Source organism: Wickerhamomyces ciferrii, contig 00293, assembly GCF_000313485.1.
Source record: "Wickerhamomyces ciferrii WGS project CAIF00000000 data, strain NRRL Y-1031 F-60-10, contig 00293, whole genome shotgun sequence".
Lineage (NCBI taxonomy): Eukaryota > Fungi > Ascomycota > Saccharomycetes > Phaffomycetales > Wickerhamomycetaceae > Hansenula > Hansenula ciferrii.
In genome coordinates this window covers 1-15,567 of record NW_011887447.1, presented here as the reverse complement: position 1 = coordinate 15,567, position 15,567 = coordinate 1, and the positions used below count along the sequence as shown (strand labels likewise).

General features: G+C 31.2%; 6 protein-coding genes across 6 annotated transcripts; 1 reads left to right on the top strand and 5 right to left on the bottom strand.

Moving 5' to 3' along the window:
* Positions 1-624: 624 nt before the first annotated feature.
* On the top strand, positions 625-1,521 carry BN7_6604 (Replicase polyprotein; the record flags this gene model as incomplete). Its single annotated transcript, XM_011272849.1, has 1 exon — positions 625-1,521. One exon carries the CDS (start codon positions 625-627, stop codon positions 1,519-1,521), a length of 897 nt encoding a protein of 298 aa, XP_011271151.1.
* Positions 1,522-4,784: 3,263 nt separating this feature from the next.
* On the bottom strand, positions 4,785-5,456 carry BN7_6603 (uncharacterized protein; the record flags this gene model as incomplete). Its single annotated transcript, XM_011272848.1, has 1 exon — positions 4,785-5,456. One exon carries the CDS (start codon positions 5,454-5,456, stop codon positions 4,785-4,787), a length of 672 nt encoding a protein of 223 aa, XP_011271150.1.
* A 621-nt stretch (positions 5,457-6,077) lies between these two features.
* On the bottom strand, positions 6,078-7,627 carry BN7_6602 (Carbamoyl-phosphate synthase large chain; the record flags this gene model as incomplete). The annotated part of the gene is made up of 3 exons (XM_011272847.1): positions 6,078-6,351; positions 6,555-6,802; positions 7,301-7,627. 3 exons carry the CDS (start codon positions 7,625-7,627, stop codon positions 6,078-6,080), a joined length of 849 nt encoding a protein of 282 aa, XP_011271149.1.
* A 3,090-nt stretch (positions 7,628-10,717) lies between these two features.
* Positions 10,718-12,388, bottom strand: MDN19 (Midasin; the record flags this gene model as incomplete). Its single annotated transcript, XM_011272846.1, has 1 exon — positions 10,718-12,388. The coding sequence occupies one exon, from the start codon at positions 12,386-12,388 to the stop codon at positions 10,718-10,720; it is 1,671 nt and encodes a 556-aa protein (XP_011271148.1).
* An 855-nt stretch (positions 12,389-13,243) lies between these two features.
* BN7_6600 (Carbamoyl-phosphate synthase arginine-specific large chain) lies at positions 13,244-13,833 on the bottom strand (the record flags this gene model as incomplete). The annotated part of the gene is made up of 2 exons (XM_011272845.1): positions 13,244-13,490; positions 13,712-13,833. 2 exons carry the CDS (start codon positions 13,831-13,833, stop codon positions 13,244-13,246), a joined length of 369 nt encoding a protein of 122 aa, XP_011271147.1.
* A 609-nt stretch (positions 13,834-14,442) lies between these two features.
* On the bottom strand, positions 14,443-14,868 carry BN7_6599 (Carbamoyl-phosphate synthase pyrimidine-specific large chain; the record flags this gene model as incomplete). The annotated part of the gene is made up of 1 exon (XM_011272844.1): positions 14,443-14,868. The coding sequence occupies one exon, from the start codon at positions 14,866-14,868 to the stop codon at positions 14,443-14,445; it is 426 nt and encodes a 141-aa protein (XP_011271146.1).
* Positions 14,869-15,567: the final 699 nt, after the last annotated feature.

Sequence of the window (15,567 nt, the reverse complement as noted above, 5' to 3'; positions counted from 1 at the left end):
GCGTCTCAGCTTTATCATTGATACCTTATATTGTATTGGGAAGATGTTTTATCTCAAATTTGGTTAAATAAAGCATACTATTCCATTCAAAGAGTTGGAACTTGGTGGTGTACCGTTAACTTATCGTAGTTGATGGTATACTGCACTTACCATACCGCTAACAACCTTTAGTTAGCGGTATGGACCTCGTACCCCGTCCCGGAAACTACTACGAGTTAACGGACTAATCGAGTTAACGGAGTACAACATATATTATTATATGAAGCTGGCCAAATTATCATTATTAAATCTTATTTAATTCAGGTATATTCAAATCTATTATTATCACTACTAGTAGTACTGCAAATACTATCATATCTATCACTATATATCAATCTTAAATCCTTGTTTTTATCAGTGGCAATGGTTTCTTTCGATCGTATCTTGTAATTTCCCCATATCATCGTAGAGTGCCCTTAACAACCTTGATCTTATTGTTTACAAAACAAAGTAATTAAACAAATGAAATTAAAGAACATTAACAATCACAATAACATTTTTTTGAATTTTTTCATTACTCAAATCATCACTAAACTTGGGATATTATCATCATTGCAATTTGCCGCTGCATCTTAAATATTAAATATGTCAAAAAGAAACTATACATCAACTCCATTACAAGATATTAATCACACTTCATCATCTGATTCTATTGTTTCACCAAGCTCAAAAAGACAAAGAACTGGTAACGATGCTACAAATAACACATTTAAACCATCCAAAGAAGACATTGAATGGGTTAAATCAATAACATCAAGATTCGATTCGTCGTCATCGTTAGAAATTCCCTTTTCAACATTTTTAAATTATGAAGAAGATGAAGTTGGAAAAAAAGAAGGAAAAAAGGACCAATCTAAGGATGATGAAGAAGGTGAAGGTGAAAAGCAAGATAAACAAGTGAAAGTTGTTTATGAAACAGGTGATGATGAAGATTCACAAGAAAATCCACAAGGTAATTATGAAGATATTCCAAAGGAAAATTTACTAGATAATGAAAAAGGTTATGAAAAAGATAATGAAGATGATGATGATGATAAAGATGATTATGATGATGATGATGATGATGATGATGATTTACAAGGTTTTTATAAATGGAGCGTTAATGATTCAAGAAAAGATAACGATGAAAATAATAAAGAAGAAGATGATGATGATGAAGAAGATGATGATGATTTACAAGGTTTTTATAAATGGAGCGTTAATGATTCAAGAAAAGATAATGATGAAAATAATAAAGAAGAAGATGATGATGATGAAGAAGAAGATGATGATGATGATGAAGAAGATGATGATGATTTACAAGGTTTTTATAAATGGAGCGTTAATGATTCAAGAAAAGATAATGATGAAAATAATAAAGAAGAAGAAGAAGAAGATGATGATGATGATGATGATTTACAAGGTTTTAACAAATGGAGTGTTAATTCAATGTTTGCTAAATTTAAACAAATTACAAAAGATCAATTTCTTTCAAAAAAATGATTCTTAAAGTTATTTCATTAATTAAATATAAATCATATCCAATGCACTAGTGTTCTTGTCAAGGATTTATTAAAATTATCTTTACTAATATATATATATAGCTATTTATAAATGAATAATTTGTTATATTTCAAAAATTCTTACATCATGGTCGATATCTTACAATCTTGAAAAAATGTATAATTTTTTTACTAATTATCTCCTCTGAATTTTGAAATATTGATGCACAGTATTGTACTCTTGGATGTCTATTGAATTAATGATGCCCCCAATTTATGAATATCTCTAAGACCCAGGTAAAACAATAAGATCCATAGCCATGAGTACTTCTATCATTTATCTTGAATTTCTATTATTTGATAATACGTGTGACAAAAACCCAAGCTTTTAATCACTTTCAAAAACCATCAACAAAAACAGCACTTGATAATAGGGTACATGTACCAGCTTTAAACAGCAACAGTTAATTTTTCCATATAACGGTTCTTGTTTTTTATGTTTAATTCAGGAGTTGTGATGATTAAAGCCCAATACCATTAATTTTTGGTTCTTAATGCATGTGATTTATGGTAATTGTGACGGACTTCTGTGATTTGGAATAACGGATTGTTGTTGTTGCTGTTGAGGCAAAAGTGGTTGTTGTTGTTGTTGTGATTTGGGTTTATTCTTCATTGACCAAAAATACATGATCTTCACCATAAGCAGCAGTAGATTGGAAATTCTTGTGAAGTTGAATCCAGTTTAAAATTAGAATTACCTTGAGTACTTGCTGTATTTGAAGACAAAACATCTAATTTTTTGATGATAACAAATGGTTCAATATTGAGTGACTGAAATTTTTAAACTCTTGTACAATATTTTTGAATCAAAGTTATAATAAAGCTTCTCCAACATATGAATAAATGCTCAATATTCAAGAATTTGGGAATTTAAAAACTTTAGATTTGTTCAATAATTTCAAAAACAAATGGAGCTACCCAAATGTAAGTTTTTAACATCTTTTTCTTCCATAAGTGAATCTTTCAAAACGATACTCATTAATTGTCAATACAATTCTATCAGTGATTGAACAACTGATTTAATTCTTTGAAGGACCAAATAAGTGACAAACAGAATCCAATTATTGTAAGTTTAAAAAGAAATTTTCATCAGTAAGATTGTCAACCAACATTAATAGAAATCTTTGAGAAAGTACAACAGTACTTGCCTTCAGTAAAATTTGAAATGTTCAACAGCTTTGATTGATACTTTTAAATGTTTAAAACTTTTTGAGATCATCTAATTGGAACCGTAATATCCGTATCAATACGTCTTAATATAAGCACAAGTACTTCGTGGTTAATCTGAATCAAATTCAATCGTAAGTTTTAATTCTGAACTAAAAGTATTGAACCCTGAAATAATTATTTATATGATCTTGCTTATGTAATTCATTAGTAATATTAATTATCACCATTATGATCACTCAATTAATTTAACCTTTAGCTATACGTTTTTAAGGTTTAGAAACTGATTTTATATATATTCAATATTATATTTATTTATATTTTCATTAATAGAATAGCTTAAAATCAAACTTTAATTATAAATTTTCAATTTTTTAGATTAATTATATTTTGTATTTAAAATAAATTTTACAACGTCGTCAGATTATATTATATATATTATAGATCGATCGAATTTTCATAATATATTCCAGAATAATACTAGCTATCGATAATTCAAACAGCTTTAAAGTTTATACTCATTTAAATGTTATAATATTAGTGAATATATATATACCATTAGTTATAGCCCATTATAACTAGTAGTAGTATGCTTAGTAAGGACTTACATAATACAATACAAAAAAAGAAAATTCAAAATTTCAAATTCTCTTGATCTACTCAAACATCATCCATTACTATTACAAAAAAAAAATATCAAAAGAAGACACCTGTTATACACCAATTGCTGGTCCAACTATTCCTTTCAAACAATCTTCAATGATCTAAGCAAAGTGCTCAAACTCTTCTGTTTCCTCAATCCATCATCACCATCATCACCAGTTTCAACATCTTCAACATCCCAATCAAATACTCCAATAGAAACAACTTCAGACTATGATAATTCTTTAAACACCAGTATCAGACCCAAGTGTTTATCAACTGGTAAATGGTTAAATGCTCCTATATTTATCAACAAATACAACAAATTCAAACACAATTACTGCTAATAACATATCTACAAATACAAAAGTTGACCCAAAATAGTTTCAATATCTTTTGAGGGCTCTGGCTCAAACCAACCTGCTACACCTGCTACAGTAATGATCTTCAAATCAAAATTTTCAAATTTATAAGTGATATTACCATCCAATGGACATCAAAAGTCTTTATCAATTTCACAACAACAGAATGGTTCAACTTCAAAACATCAACAACCACTGCTGAATTCGTTCCATTAACGTTGTTATTCAGAAGATTCTAATGTTTTGCATAAATCAGCTTAACAAGATAAGAGAAATCATATGAAACAAACCATAATGGAATTGGGTGATTTAATTCCTAGTACTTTACATTAAACAATTTACAATAGCTTTAAAAATGATAACTGTTGAACAAGAAACAAGATATATTTTGGAATTGAAAGAAGAAAATAGAAGATCATAAGAAGATATGTTACGTGATTAAAGTGCTAGTCCATTAAAAACAGAATATTGTTATGGTGTTATGGTACAATGAAGACGGTGTTCAATGAATTTTAGACAATTTAAAGATGCATATTTTGAATGAAGTTTGTTAATCAGTCATTTATATTATTGTATTAGATATTACAGTGGTCTCTCAATAAACATGTTCTGATTGGAAAATGTCACATTTTAAACAACTCATGGAGATTTCAATGGTCCACTTGTTTGAAACATGGAAATGCTGTTACAGGTTATCACTGAAGTTGTTTAATGTCATAAAGTTACTCAACCATTTGAGTTTAATTAACTGGGATGACACAAAGTACTTGGTAAATGTTTGTTAATCATAAAACCTGTGGAGAATTATTGGAATTAATTAAAGAACGAAAATACCATATACAACAAAGATTGAATCTCATTCGTTTTCAAAAAATTAAAAAAATGAACTAAAATATGTATACTACATGGTTTAATGTTTACAAATTCATTCATTCATTTATTCATTTATTAATTCATATGATCAAAAAGTTGTAATCAGCAATATCCAATTCATTAGCAGCGGTTATATATTCAATATTCAAAATATAATTAATCAAACTTCAGAATCATCATTATCACCATCTCTTTGACGTCTTAGTTGATTTTGGTATTGGATTTCAGATCTTATCATCATTCTTGCATATTCACTATTGTAGTTTTCACATTTGGTAACTAGTTTCATTGATTTTTCATTTTCAACTTCTTTCAATATGTGTTCAACGTTTTCATCAATTGATTTATATTTGACGGTATCCAAATGTTTACCAATGTTATGATAAATACGTTCTAGGATACTTGAACTCTTGATAATAAAGACATCATCAAACATGGAACCTTCTTTTCCTTTAAGCATGACTTTTAACCGCTCAATTCTTCTTCTTGGTCTTAGTTTTGGACCTTCTATTAAATTAATTTGGAGTTTAGATTTGAAATGAGTTCTAAGTAATGCATCATCTTGCCAATCACTCGAGACCATATCCCTCCCTTTATATTCTTCTTGTGTATATAAAGATTGCTTGTATCTTTGAAATTCATCTCTTTCTCTGAAGTTGATTTTTAGTTTTGGTTCTTTGATAAGATAACCATGGTCGTGATCTGTAAAATATTGGGTATCCATCTTTTGATGAATTTCAAAACCCTCAAGGGTAAATGAGTTAAGCTGGAATGCTTGCTTAACTTCTAAACATGCCTGATAGCATGATTTTCTTCTCAATTGACGTTGCATTGTAAATTTTTGATTTAAATAGAGTTAAGTATGGCGGCTATTGTTAAAGTAAATCTTTAGGAATTAGTCAATTTATATATCCGATAATTATCAACAACTTTCAAATCCTACAAACTTACAAAGCACAACCAGATACATATCTCAAAAGATTTTCATGAGCACAGAATAGGGGTGTATTGATTACTACTTACCTGACATCATTCTTCGATTTGAACTAATAGTAAGCCAAGCGCTAGGGTTATACTCGATGTCAATTGGCACTTTAACACAGCGGCTAATCATAATGTATAATCATAATGTATAATCATAATGTATAATCATTTGATTGGTATATAAGTACATTCTACATTTATATATATATAAGCAGTTACTCTTATATCTATATTTATACAAGCTATTATGAACAAATATGGTGTCTATTTTTAAACTTGTTTACCACCAATGAATTCACTCCAACGGTGAACTTCTTCAAGTATACAATAATTTTACCATCTCTTTGGTTAAATTTTACACCAACTTTAGCAAATAATGCTTTAGCAAATACTAATAAAGTTCGTGGCTCATTGGATAATGAAATATACCAGAATAAATTCCATCAAGTCTCATAACTTGAATGAAACTTCAGCTGGCTTTAGCTAAATTGAAAATACTACTCAAATCATATTTTTGGAAACCTTCACGTAATGCTCTCTTATTAGCTATGAGTAATTCAACAATATCAACCGCATTACCTTCAGGTAAATAAGCTTTAGAATATTCAGTTAATTCTGGTGATGCATCTGTGTAATACTTATAACCTTCTGATGGGAATTGTAAGGCAATTTGACCTAAATTATCGTTGTTCAAGCCACCACCAAATAAGATATCACTTGGAGGTAATGGTGAATGGAAATTCCTTGTTGATTGTAACGCGATCCAGTAAACTCTTATGACATGTTTAAACTGCAAAATTTAATGAAAGTTGTACCTGGAACCCCTGGAACGAATGAGAAAAATCTTGAAGCTCTAATAATGCAATCAATAAAAATTTCTATATTTTGGCTAAATGATTTGGATTGGTTTCAACATCAGCTATAATAATTTGCATATTGAAAGGACCTGTGATATTCCATGGCGATTTCTTTAAATCTATCCATAACATCTTGAGAAAAGTTTTGTGGTGGTAAAACAAATGTAGCATCACCTGAATGAGTACCTGCATTCTCAACATGTTTTAAGACAGCGTGAACTAAAACTTTACCATTAGCTGCAACTGAATCAGCATCAATTCCTTGTGCACCTTCAATGAATTTGGAAATAGCAGCTGGATTATCTGCTAAAACGTTTAATGCGTTGCCTAATTCATGCTTTAGTTCATCTTAGTTTCTAATCACAGACATAGAAGCACCTGATTAAGCATATTATGGAGGAACCAGAACTGGGGAACCAACATTTTCAGCCATTTATTTAGAGGCTTCAATATATAATAATTCATTCCATTCTGGTTGATCAACTCCTATGGAATCCAGGATCAAAGAGATGAAGATCTTCTGCCTTATCAACATCTTGTGAATTTGCACTCAAAACTTTAGCACCGTGATCTTTTAAGGTTGATTGCAGTTTTTAGGTTAAAATCAATCATGATTGTCTTTCTTCCTGGATCTCTTAAAACTCTTGCTGTAAAAGCGGCACACCAATCAAGTTCAACCGATGAACCAGTAGGATAAACAGCTGAACCTCCAAACCATAGTACCAGATTCATCAAGTTCATCAGATTTAACATCATTTGATCGTACATCATATGTTGTGTATAAATAAGCTGTAATTTTTGGGAATCATGTAGCTAATGTATCAACTTTCTTTACAAATTGAATGAAATCAAAATTTCTCCTTTTAACTCTGACTTCTAATCCAGTTGAACCAACAGCTAAGGCAATTTGTTCATCTGAAAGCCATAATTTCTTAGCTCTTGAAATAACACATCTATCTAAAGCAAATAATGAACCTTCTAATTCAAATTTTTGAACAACAGCTGGACAGTGACGATCTATTGGTTCTGCAAGTTCTTCACTTAAATTTTCAAATTCACCACCTTGAAACCAAACAAACGGTGTAACAATTTGACTTATAGCCTTCTGGAATGACTCTCCAAAATTACGACCAATAGCCATAATTTCACCAATAGATTTCATTGATGAGCCAATATCTCTTTTAACATATTAAAAATTTGATAAATCGCATCTTGGGGTTTTAGTAGCCATATAATCCAATTATGGTTGAAAATTTGCAGAGGTAGTTTTAGTAACAAGATTTGATAATTCAGGTATGACCAAGGGAAATTATAGCAGCATAGAAGCTAATGGATAACCAGTAGCATTTAAAACTAAAGCTGAAGATCATGATAAATGTCCATCAACTTCAATACCACGATATTCTAAACCAGCTAATCATAAGGCGTAAGGCATATTGAAGCATTCACCAACAACACCTAAATGTCTGACAATTGTTATACCTGAAGATCTCAACATACGATGTTATTCATCTGCTCAATTTTAAGATAGATCAGTAACCATTGAATGACCAGCATAAAATTTGAATACCTAAATGATCAAACTATTCCATATTAGAGGCTGTAATACAATTGCCAACATGATCTCTAAAAACTTTATACTGAACTTCTTTTCAGCTTTTTAATGATATTTCAACCAAGATTTATAGTGATAGAGATTGTGGTTCAGATGTTTAATTTGTCTTCATTTTTAGCAAAACCTGAACTCAGCATACCCAAGGCATAATTGCTGGTCTGATAATGACTGGATATCAGTTTCAGTGGGTTTTTAAAGCACAATCAACATTTTCAGCAGGATTTGAAGAATCAATTTCTAATAAAGTTTAAGCAAATAAATCTTTACCTTCTGAAGTTTTTTTAAGCCTTAATGTTGTATGATTTATCAAAACACACATCTCATCTAATTGACCACAAACATTCAAACTGTCATCAAGATTTAACAAGATATCATCTCGTGATTTTCCTTCAATGATATAAGTAATATATTGGACAAAAACTGGTGACTAATGAATCTAATCAGCTAAAGCGTGAGAAGTTTGGTATATCGCAATATTCGAATGAATAAGGATTGACTCTTCAGGAGCTTCTTTAAGGGCTTCAGTAACTTGAAAATTTGAATTACTTTGTAACAATTCGCGTAATACTCCACATAAGCGTGCTACGTACAAAATTCAAATTTCAAAACATCAAAAACAATTTTCCAATAAGATTTAATCTCCTTAATATTCCATATCCCATATCCCATATAGATTTGCCATTGAAGCTGCAAATTTTGATGTTCCCTCTATCTTGATTGCACACTGCAAACACATGTGTCCAAGTTCCATGATTTGACGAGTGAGTATAGAATGGTCAAATTACAAGTTTCCCATAGTTAAGCCTAGAATTTTAAGCATGTTTAATTAAGGACCACAGAGACGTTGGAATAACTATATTATACTTCGTGTCCCATGGATATGATGGATATATTATAGAACTGACGTTTCGGATATCAAAAGTATGATAAAATCATCAATTATAAATATATGTGTACTTCTTAATCTTTTTTGAAATATTTTTCAAGTTAAATGCTGTAGTAACTACAAACTATAAGCGCTATCATATTCTAGCAGAAGAAGCGCTATCAACACACGATATCAAGAGTACTCAGTACGTTGAAGCCACTTGATTTAGAAGTCTAGGAACTAGTGAGAATGGATGTTATGATTGTTATGCTGATTAGGAGAACAAGGGAATCAACTTATATATATCGTCTAAATTTTCCCATATAAGTCCATCATGTACGAATATCAACAGGCCACCAAACCAGCTCATAACAACGAACCTATATATAATTGAGACAATCTTTTTACACATGGCACTAAACGAACGATTCTCTTTACATAGACACCAAAAACTTAGCTTCTTCCTTGGATAGTTTAGCATTTGGGCTTAGTTAAACCAGTGTACCGGAAATCGCGAGCTCGACTAGTGCAAATTTCAACAATTCAAATTTCAATCTTTCAAAATCATATAATAATCAACCAAAACAATCATCATGATCAACATACGCAACACCAAGCTCAAACTCAAGATCAACAATGGACATCATTCAATCCCACCAACTACCTAATCCTCTGATCCTACAAACTATGCAAACCATCCAACTTCTTCATTTATACAAGATTTCCAATTTCCCCAGCTAGGGATTCAAACCCATCAAATATTCAAAATCAAACTTGAACAAGGCCAGAACCAGATGTATATGTCTTTACACCTTCAGTATCACCCACAGTTACTCCATTAGAATCAATAATCAATAAAAATCAAAAACACATCTCTTGATGTGAGTCAAGCTACTCAACACCTCAAACACCATCCGTTACAACAACAAAATATCAAAAGAAGACACCTGTTAATACACCAACTATTCCAACTTCTAAACAATCTTTAATCACCAACGCAAAAAGATCAAGCTCTTGTGTTCCCCCCATCCATCATCAAAGCTTGTGGATGTTCAGCATCCCAATCAAATACTCCATTAGCAACAACTCCAACCTCAGGTGATATGAAATGACACCATTAACAGATCCAAGTGTTGATCAAGTCTCAAATTGCTCAATGGCACCACCATCATCACTAAATACAACAAAATTGAACACAACTGATATATTTTGGAATTAAAAGAAGAAAATAGAAGATTATAAGAAGGTATGTTCTGTGATTAAAGTGCTAGTCCATTAGAAACAAAATAATGTTATGGTCAATTGAAAAAGGTGTTCAATCATACTTTTAAACTCAATTTTATTCAATTCAATGAAGGTTTATATTGAATGAGGGTTGTTCATCAATCATTTAATCTACAGATGTAGGTGGTTTTTTAAACTTCGTCAATCTTCAAGTTTAATAATTTAAAATGATAGTCAACCAATTGAATTTTATTTTGAAGTTGAATAAGCCAATAAACTATTCTGATTGTTTCGAAAACATCGACAATACTGTTATAAATTAGTCAATTAAAGTTCCAAATTCACCAATAATTCAAATAATCATTGGATAAACTATAAATAGATAATCAAATGGTTTCATGGATGTTTACTTATTCAAATATATGATCAAAAAATTATTATTAGTATTCAATTAATTAGCAAGTTAAAGTTAAGATATATTAATTCAAAATATAAATATGGATAATGAACAATAATAGATGATTAGCAAATGTTTAACATGAATTTTATCTTTTCAGATCAAGGTTATCTAGTGGATTTGTTAAGTTTGTTGAATTATCGTTATCAACTGGAAAAATCTCACTTGTGCTCAATTTAGAGATTTGTAACATACTCATATCATCTTTTGTTGCATCGGCCATTTCTTGATCACTATCAATAGCTGATTCTAGAAAAGATTCACCAGCATCTTTCATATGATGATCCTGAATTACTGTTGATTCTGAATGGACTGTTTGATCAATATTGTTTTTCTCCAGTTCATCACTTGTACCAACATCTAATCCACCATTATAATTCATGGTTTCATTTACATTACCATCAGATTTACGTGACTTGTTACCTCTATCAGTGTCAGTATCTTTATCATTGCTATAATCATATGATGGTGAATTATGATTGAATTCTTCATTTTCTTTTCCAATTTCTTCTTCTTCAACATGAGTTTCTTGATCACCTCGAGAATCATTATCAGGTTCCAAATTAACCACACCAGAATGATCCGTATTTTCATTTACATTACCATCCGATTTACGAGAATCTTCAGCACAACTATGAGAATCAAAGGAATCAAACTCGATATTGTCATTTTTATAGTAGCTGTCCTGATCTATTTCATCATCATTGACAAAACCAACACCATGATCAATATTTTTCTCTCCATCATCACCACTCTTTTGAGATTCATTATCTTGTTCATCAGCAGATTTACCAGAATCTTCAGCACAACTATGAGAATCAAAGGAATCAAACTCGATATTGTCATTTTTATAGTAGCTGTCCTGATCTATTTCATCATCATTGACAAAACCAACACCATGATCAATATTTTTCTCTCCATCATCACCACTCTTTTGAGATTCATTATCTTGTTCATCAGCAGTACTTCCAGAAATTTGAGCTTGTGCAGAGTCACCACCATCATCAACACCATTATGGATCTCTCTATCATCATAATATCGGACATTATTATGACTGTGAATAGTACTTTCAGTAACTTGAGCTTGTGAATTATCCCCACTCGATCTGACTTCATCTTGATCACTAGTGTTTTGTTGCTCAACTTCATTTAGTTCTTGGTCATTTTCTTGTCTGGTCATAATCCGTAACATGTATCTTAAATATTCTGGGTTGTAGTTTTTGCTTTTTGTAGTGGATTCTATACGGGCTTCTGTCTTTTTCATTAAGTCATCATCTAATTCTTTACCAGCCCTTATGTCCTTTAAAACACCAACAACCGCTGTATACATTGATTTCAACATTTGGTATGGATTTTGTACTGTGGCATCCTCAAATGTCTGATCATCCTTTTTAATCACAATTTTGATTGGTCTCATTCTCATGCCATTTCTATGGATTTTTTGTAACGTGGATAATTTAATGTATTTGAAATATTGATCTTTCATTATGTTTATTTCATCAGGTGGTATTGACTTACCCGAGTATTGAATCATTGCACTTTTATATCTTTCAAATGCATCAGTAATTTCATACTCGATTTTAATACATTTATCTTCAATGAGATATAAAAAGTCAAATATGGTAAAATAAAGAGCCTTATCCAGTCCATCCATATGCATAGCTCTACCAAACTTTGAAAATGATTCAAGCTGGAAGTATCTGATAACTTTCATAGTCACTTCTTCAGAACCCCAATCTCTTAAATATTCTCTCTCCATCTGAAGCTTTTCAATTATAATATCTTATGATGTAACAAGAACGTATGGCGGCTTTATTGTTAAACTATTTTTACGGAGTCAATTTATGGTATCACCGATAATTACCCTTCAAGGGCGGAGATTGGCGGAAAGTGACGATTTATTGTTGGTTTTATCATGATACGTTATCTGATCCAGTAATTCCAATTAGAGTAGACGGTATCATGATTCATTACGTTAACGCTAGAGTTGGAATCATAAAATAAAAGAGATTATTTTATACAGCATAATAATAACTGAAGCTCTTGTAGTTATATATGATAACGCAATTCAGATTTTAGATCTTAGCTGATCAAACATGCATATGTTCGATCGATGATGATCCTATAAAAAACACGTATTGCATTTGCCAGATGGCCTGGCCACCATATTCTCATTGATCTTCTTGAGCACAGGATCATAAGAGTATAATGACTCTTCTTTTACTTTCAATTAATTTATGTTAATAATAAGTAATGCGTTAGGTTCTTACGTTCATTGTCACCTTTTATTTTGACCAAGCAGCTAATTATTACCATTATCATGATGGGTGTACTATACTTTACAACTTATATATATATATATATAATACTCTTCTATTTATATTTTATACAAGTCATATAATATTGGATGAGATTACGTTCATTTTTGAAACTGTTTATTAACAATGAGTTCACTTCAGCGTCGACGAACTTCTTCTAGTATAATAATTTCACCATATTTTCGATTTAATTTGGTACCACCATAGATCAGCATATAGCAATGAAGTTTGTGGCTCATTTAATAGTGGAATATACCAAAAAGAATTCCATCAAGTCTCATAACTTGAATGAATCTTCAGCTGGCATTAGCTAAATTGAAAATACTACTCAAATCATATTTCTGGAAACCTTCAAGTAATGCCCTCTTATCAGTTATGGGTAATTCAGCAATATCAACCAAATTACCTTCTGGTAAATATTCTTTAGAATATTCAGTTAATTCTGGTGACACATCTATGTAATACTTATAACCTTCTGATGGGAATTGTGAGGCAATTTGACCTAAATAATCGTTGTTCAAGTCACCACCAAATAAGATATCACTTGGAGATAATGGTGAATGGAAATTTCTTGTTGATTGTAACGCGATTCAGTAAACTTTTATGACATGTTTAAACTGCAAAGTTTGATGAAAGTTGTACCTGAAACCTCTGGAACGAATGAGAAAGATCTTGAAGCTATAATAATACAATCAATAATAATTTCTAGATTTTGGCTAGATGATTTGGATTGGTTTCAACATCAGCTATAATAATCTGCATACTGAAAGGACCTGTGATATTCCATGGTGATTTTTTTAAATCTATCCATAACATCTTGAGATAAGTTTTTGTAGTGGTAAAACAAATGTAGCATCACCTGAATGGGTACCTGCATCTTCAACATATTTTAAGACAGCGTGAACTAAAACTTTACCATTAGCTGCAACTGCATCAGCATCGATTCCTTGTGCACCTTCAATTAATTTGAAAATAGCAACTGGATGATCTGGTGAAACGTTTAATGCATTGCCTAATTCATGCTTTAGTTCATCTTAATTTCTAATCACTGACGTAACAGCACCTGATTAAGCATATTATGGAGGAGCCAGAAATGGGGAACCAACATCATCAGCCAATTCTTTAGAAGCTTCAATATATAGTAATTCTTTTCATGGTGGTTGATCAACTCCTATGGCATTCAAGGCTGAAGGGAATTTATAAAGATCCTCTGCCTTATCAACCTCTCGTGGATTTGCACTTAAAACTTTAGCACCGTGATCTTTTAAGGTTGATGCCAGTTTTTAGGTCAATATCAATCATGATTGTCTTTCTTCCTGAATCTCTTAAAATTCTTGCTGTAAAAGCGGCACAGCAATCAAATTCAACCGATGAACCAATAGGATAAACAGCTGAACCTCAAAACCATAGTACCAGATTCATCACGTTCATCAGATTTAACATCATTTGATCGTACATTATATGTTGTGTATAAATAAGCTGTACTTTTTGGGAATCATGTAGCTAATGTATCAACTTTCTTCAAAAATTGAATGAAATCAAAGTTCCTCCTTTTGACTCTGACCTCTAATCCAGTTGAACCAGCAGCTAAGGCAATTTGTTCATCTGAAAGCCATAATTTCTTAGCTCTTGAAATAACATATCTATTTAAAGCAAATAATGAACCTTCTAATTCAAATTTTTGGACAACAGCTGGACAGTGAAGATCTATTGGTTCTGCAAGTTCTTCACTTGAATTTTCAAATTCACCACCTTGAAACCAAACAAACGGTGTAACAATTTGACTTATAGCCTTCTGGAATGATTCTCCAAAATTACGACCAATAGCCATAATTTCACCAATAGATTTCACTGATGAGCCAAAATCTCTTTTAACATATTGAAAATTTGATAAATCGCATCTTGGGGTTTTAGTAGCCATTGAATCCAATTATGGTTGAAAATTTGCAGAGGTAGTTTTAGTAACAAGATTTGATAATGATGAATGTCCATCGACTTCAATACCACAACTAAGATCTAAAAAACAACAACACGACAAAATCAATACAAAGGATTTTTTAATGAAAGCGAAGTAGCCTAAGTCCTCTACCATATATCAAAAACATTCTAAAGTCATAACCTACCACGGTTGAACTATTCAGAGCTTGATGACTCAGTTCTAATGATTTGTAACACATGGACATGGAAAAACCAGAATGAAACAGCACAGCTATCCAAATACCAATAGAGAAGGTACATGATAATTTTCCATGTTCAACTTGAATTCTCATCAAATCCCAATGCGAAATCATGAATTAGTATAATTGGCGTAGTGGTTAGTGTAGCATTATACACCCAGAAGAAATAATTTGAATTTGTGGATATTTTATGTTACTAATATACTAATTTCGGAGGGTTTTGGTTTTGTGTTTTGTGTAAGTAAAATCAGCTTTATATGAATTATTACTACTGCAAAAACAAAACAACGTGCGATTATGTAATTTAACACGGTAGTTTTTTTTCAATGGTGCAGTATATTGTATACATGATAATGTAAGCCAAATCCCATAGTTAAGCGAAATCCCATAGTTAAGCCCGTATGACAAAACCAATTTAATACAGCATAACCTGCGACTTTTGT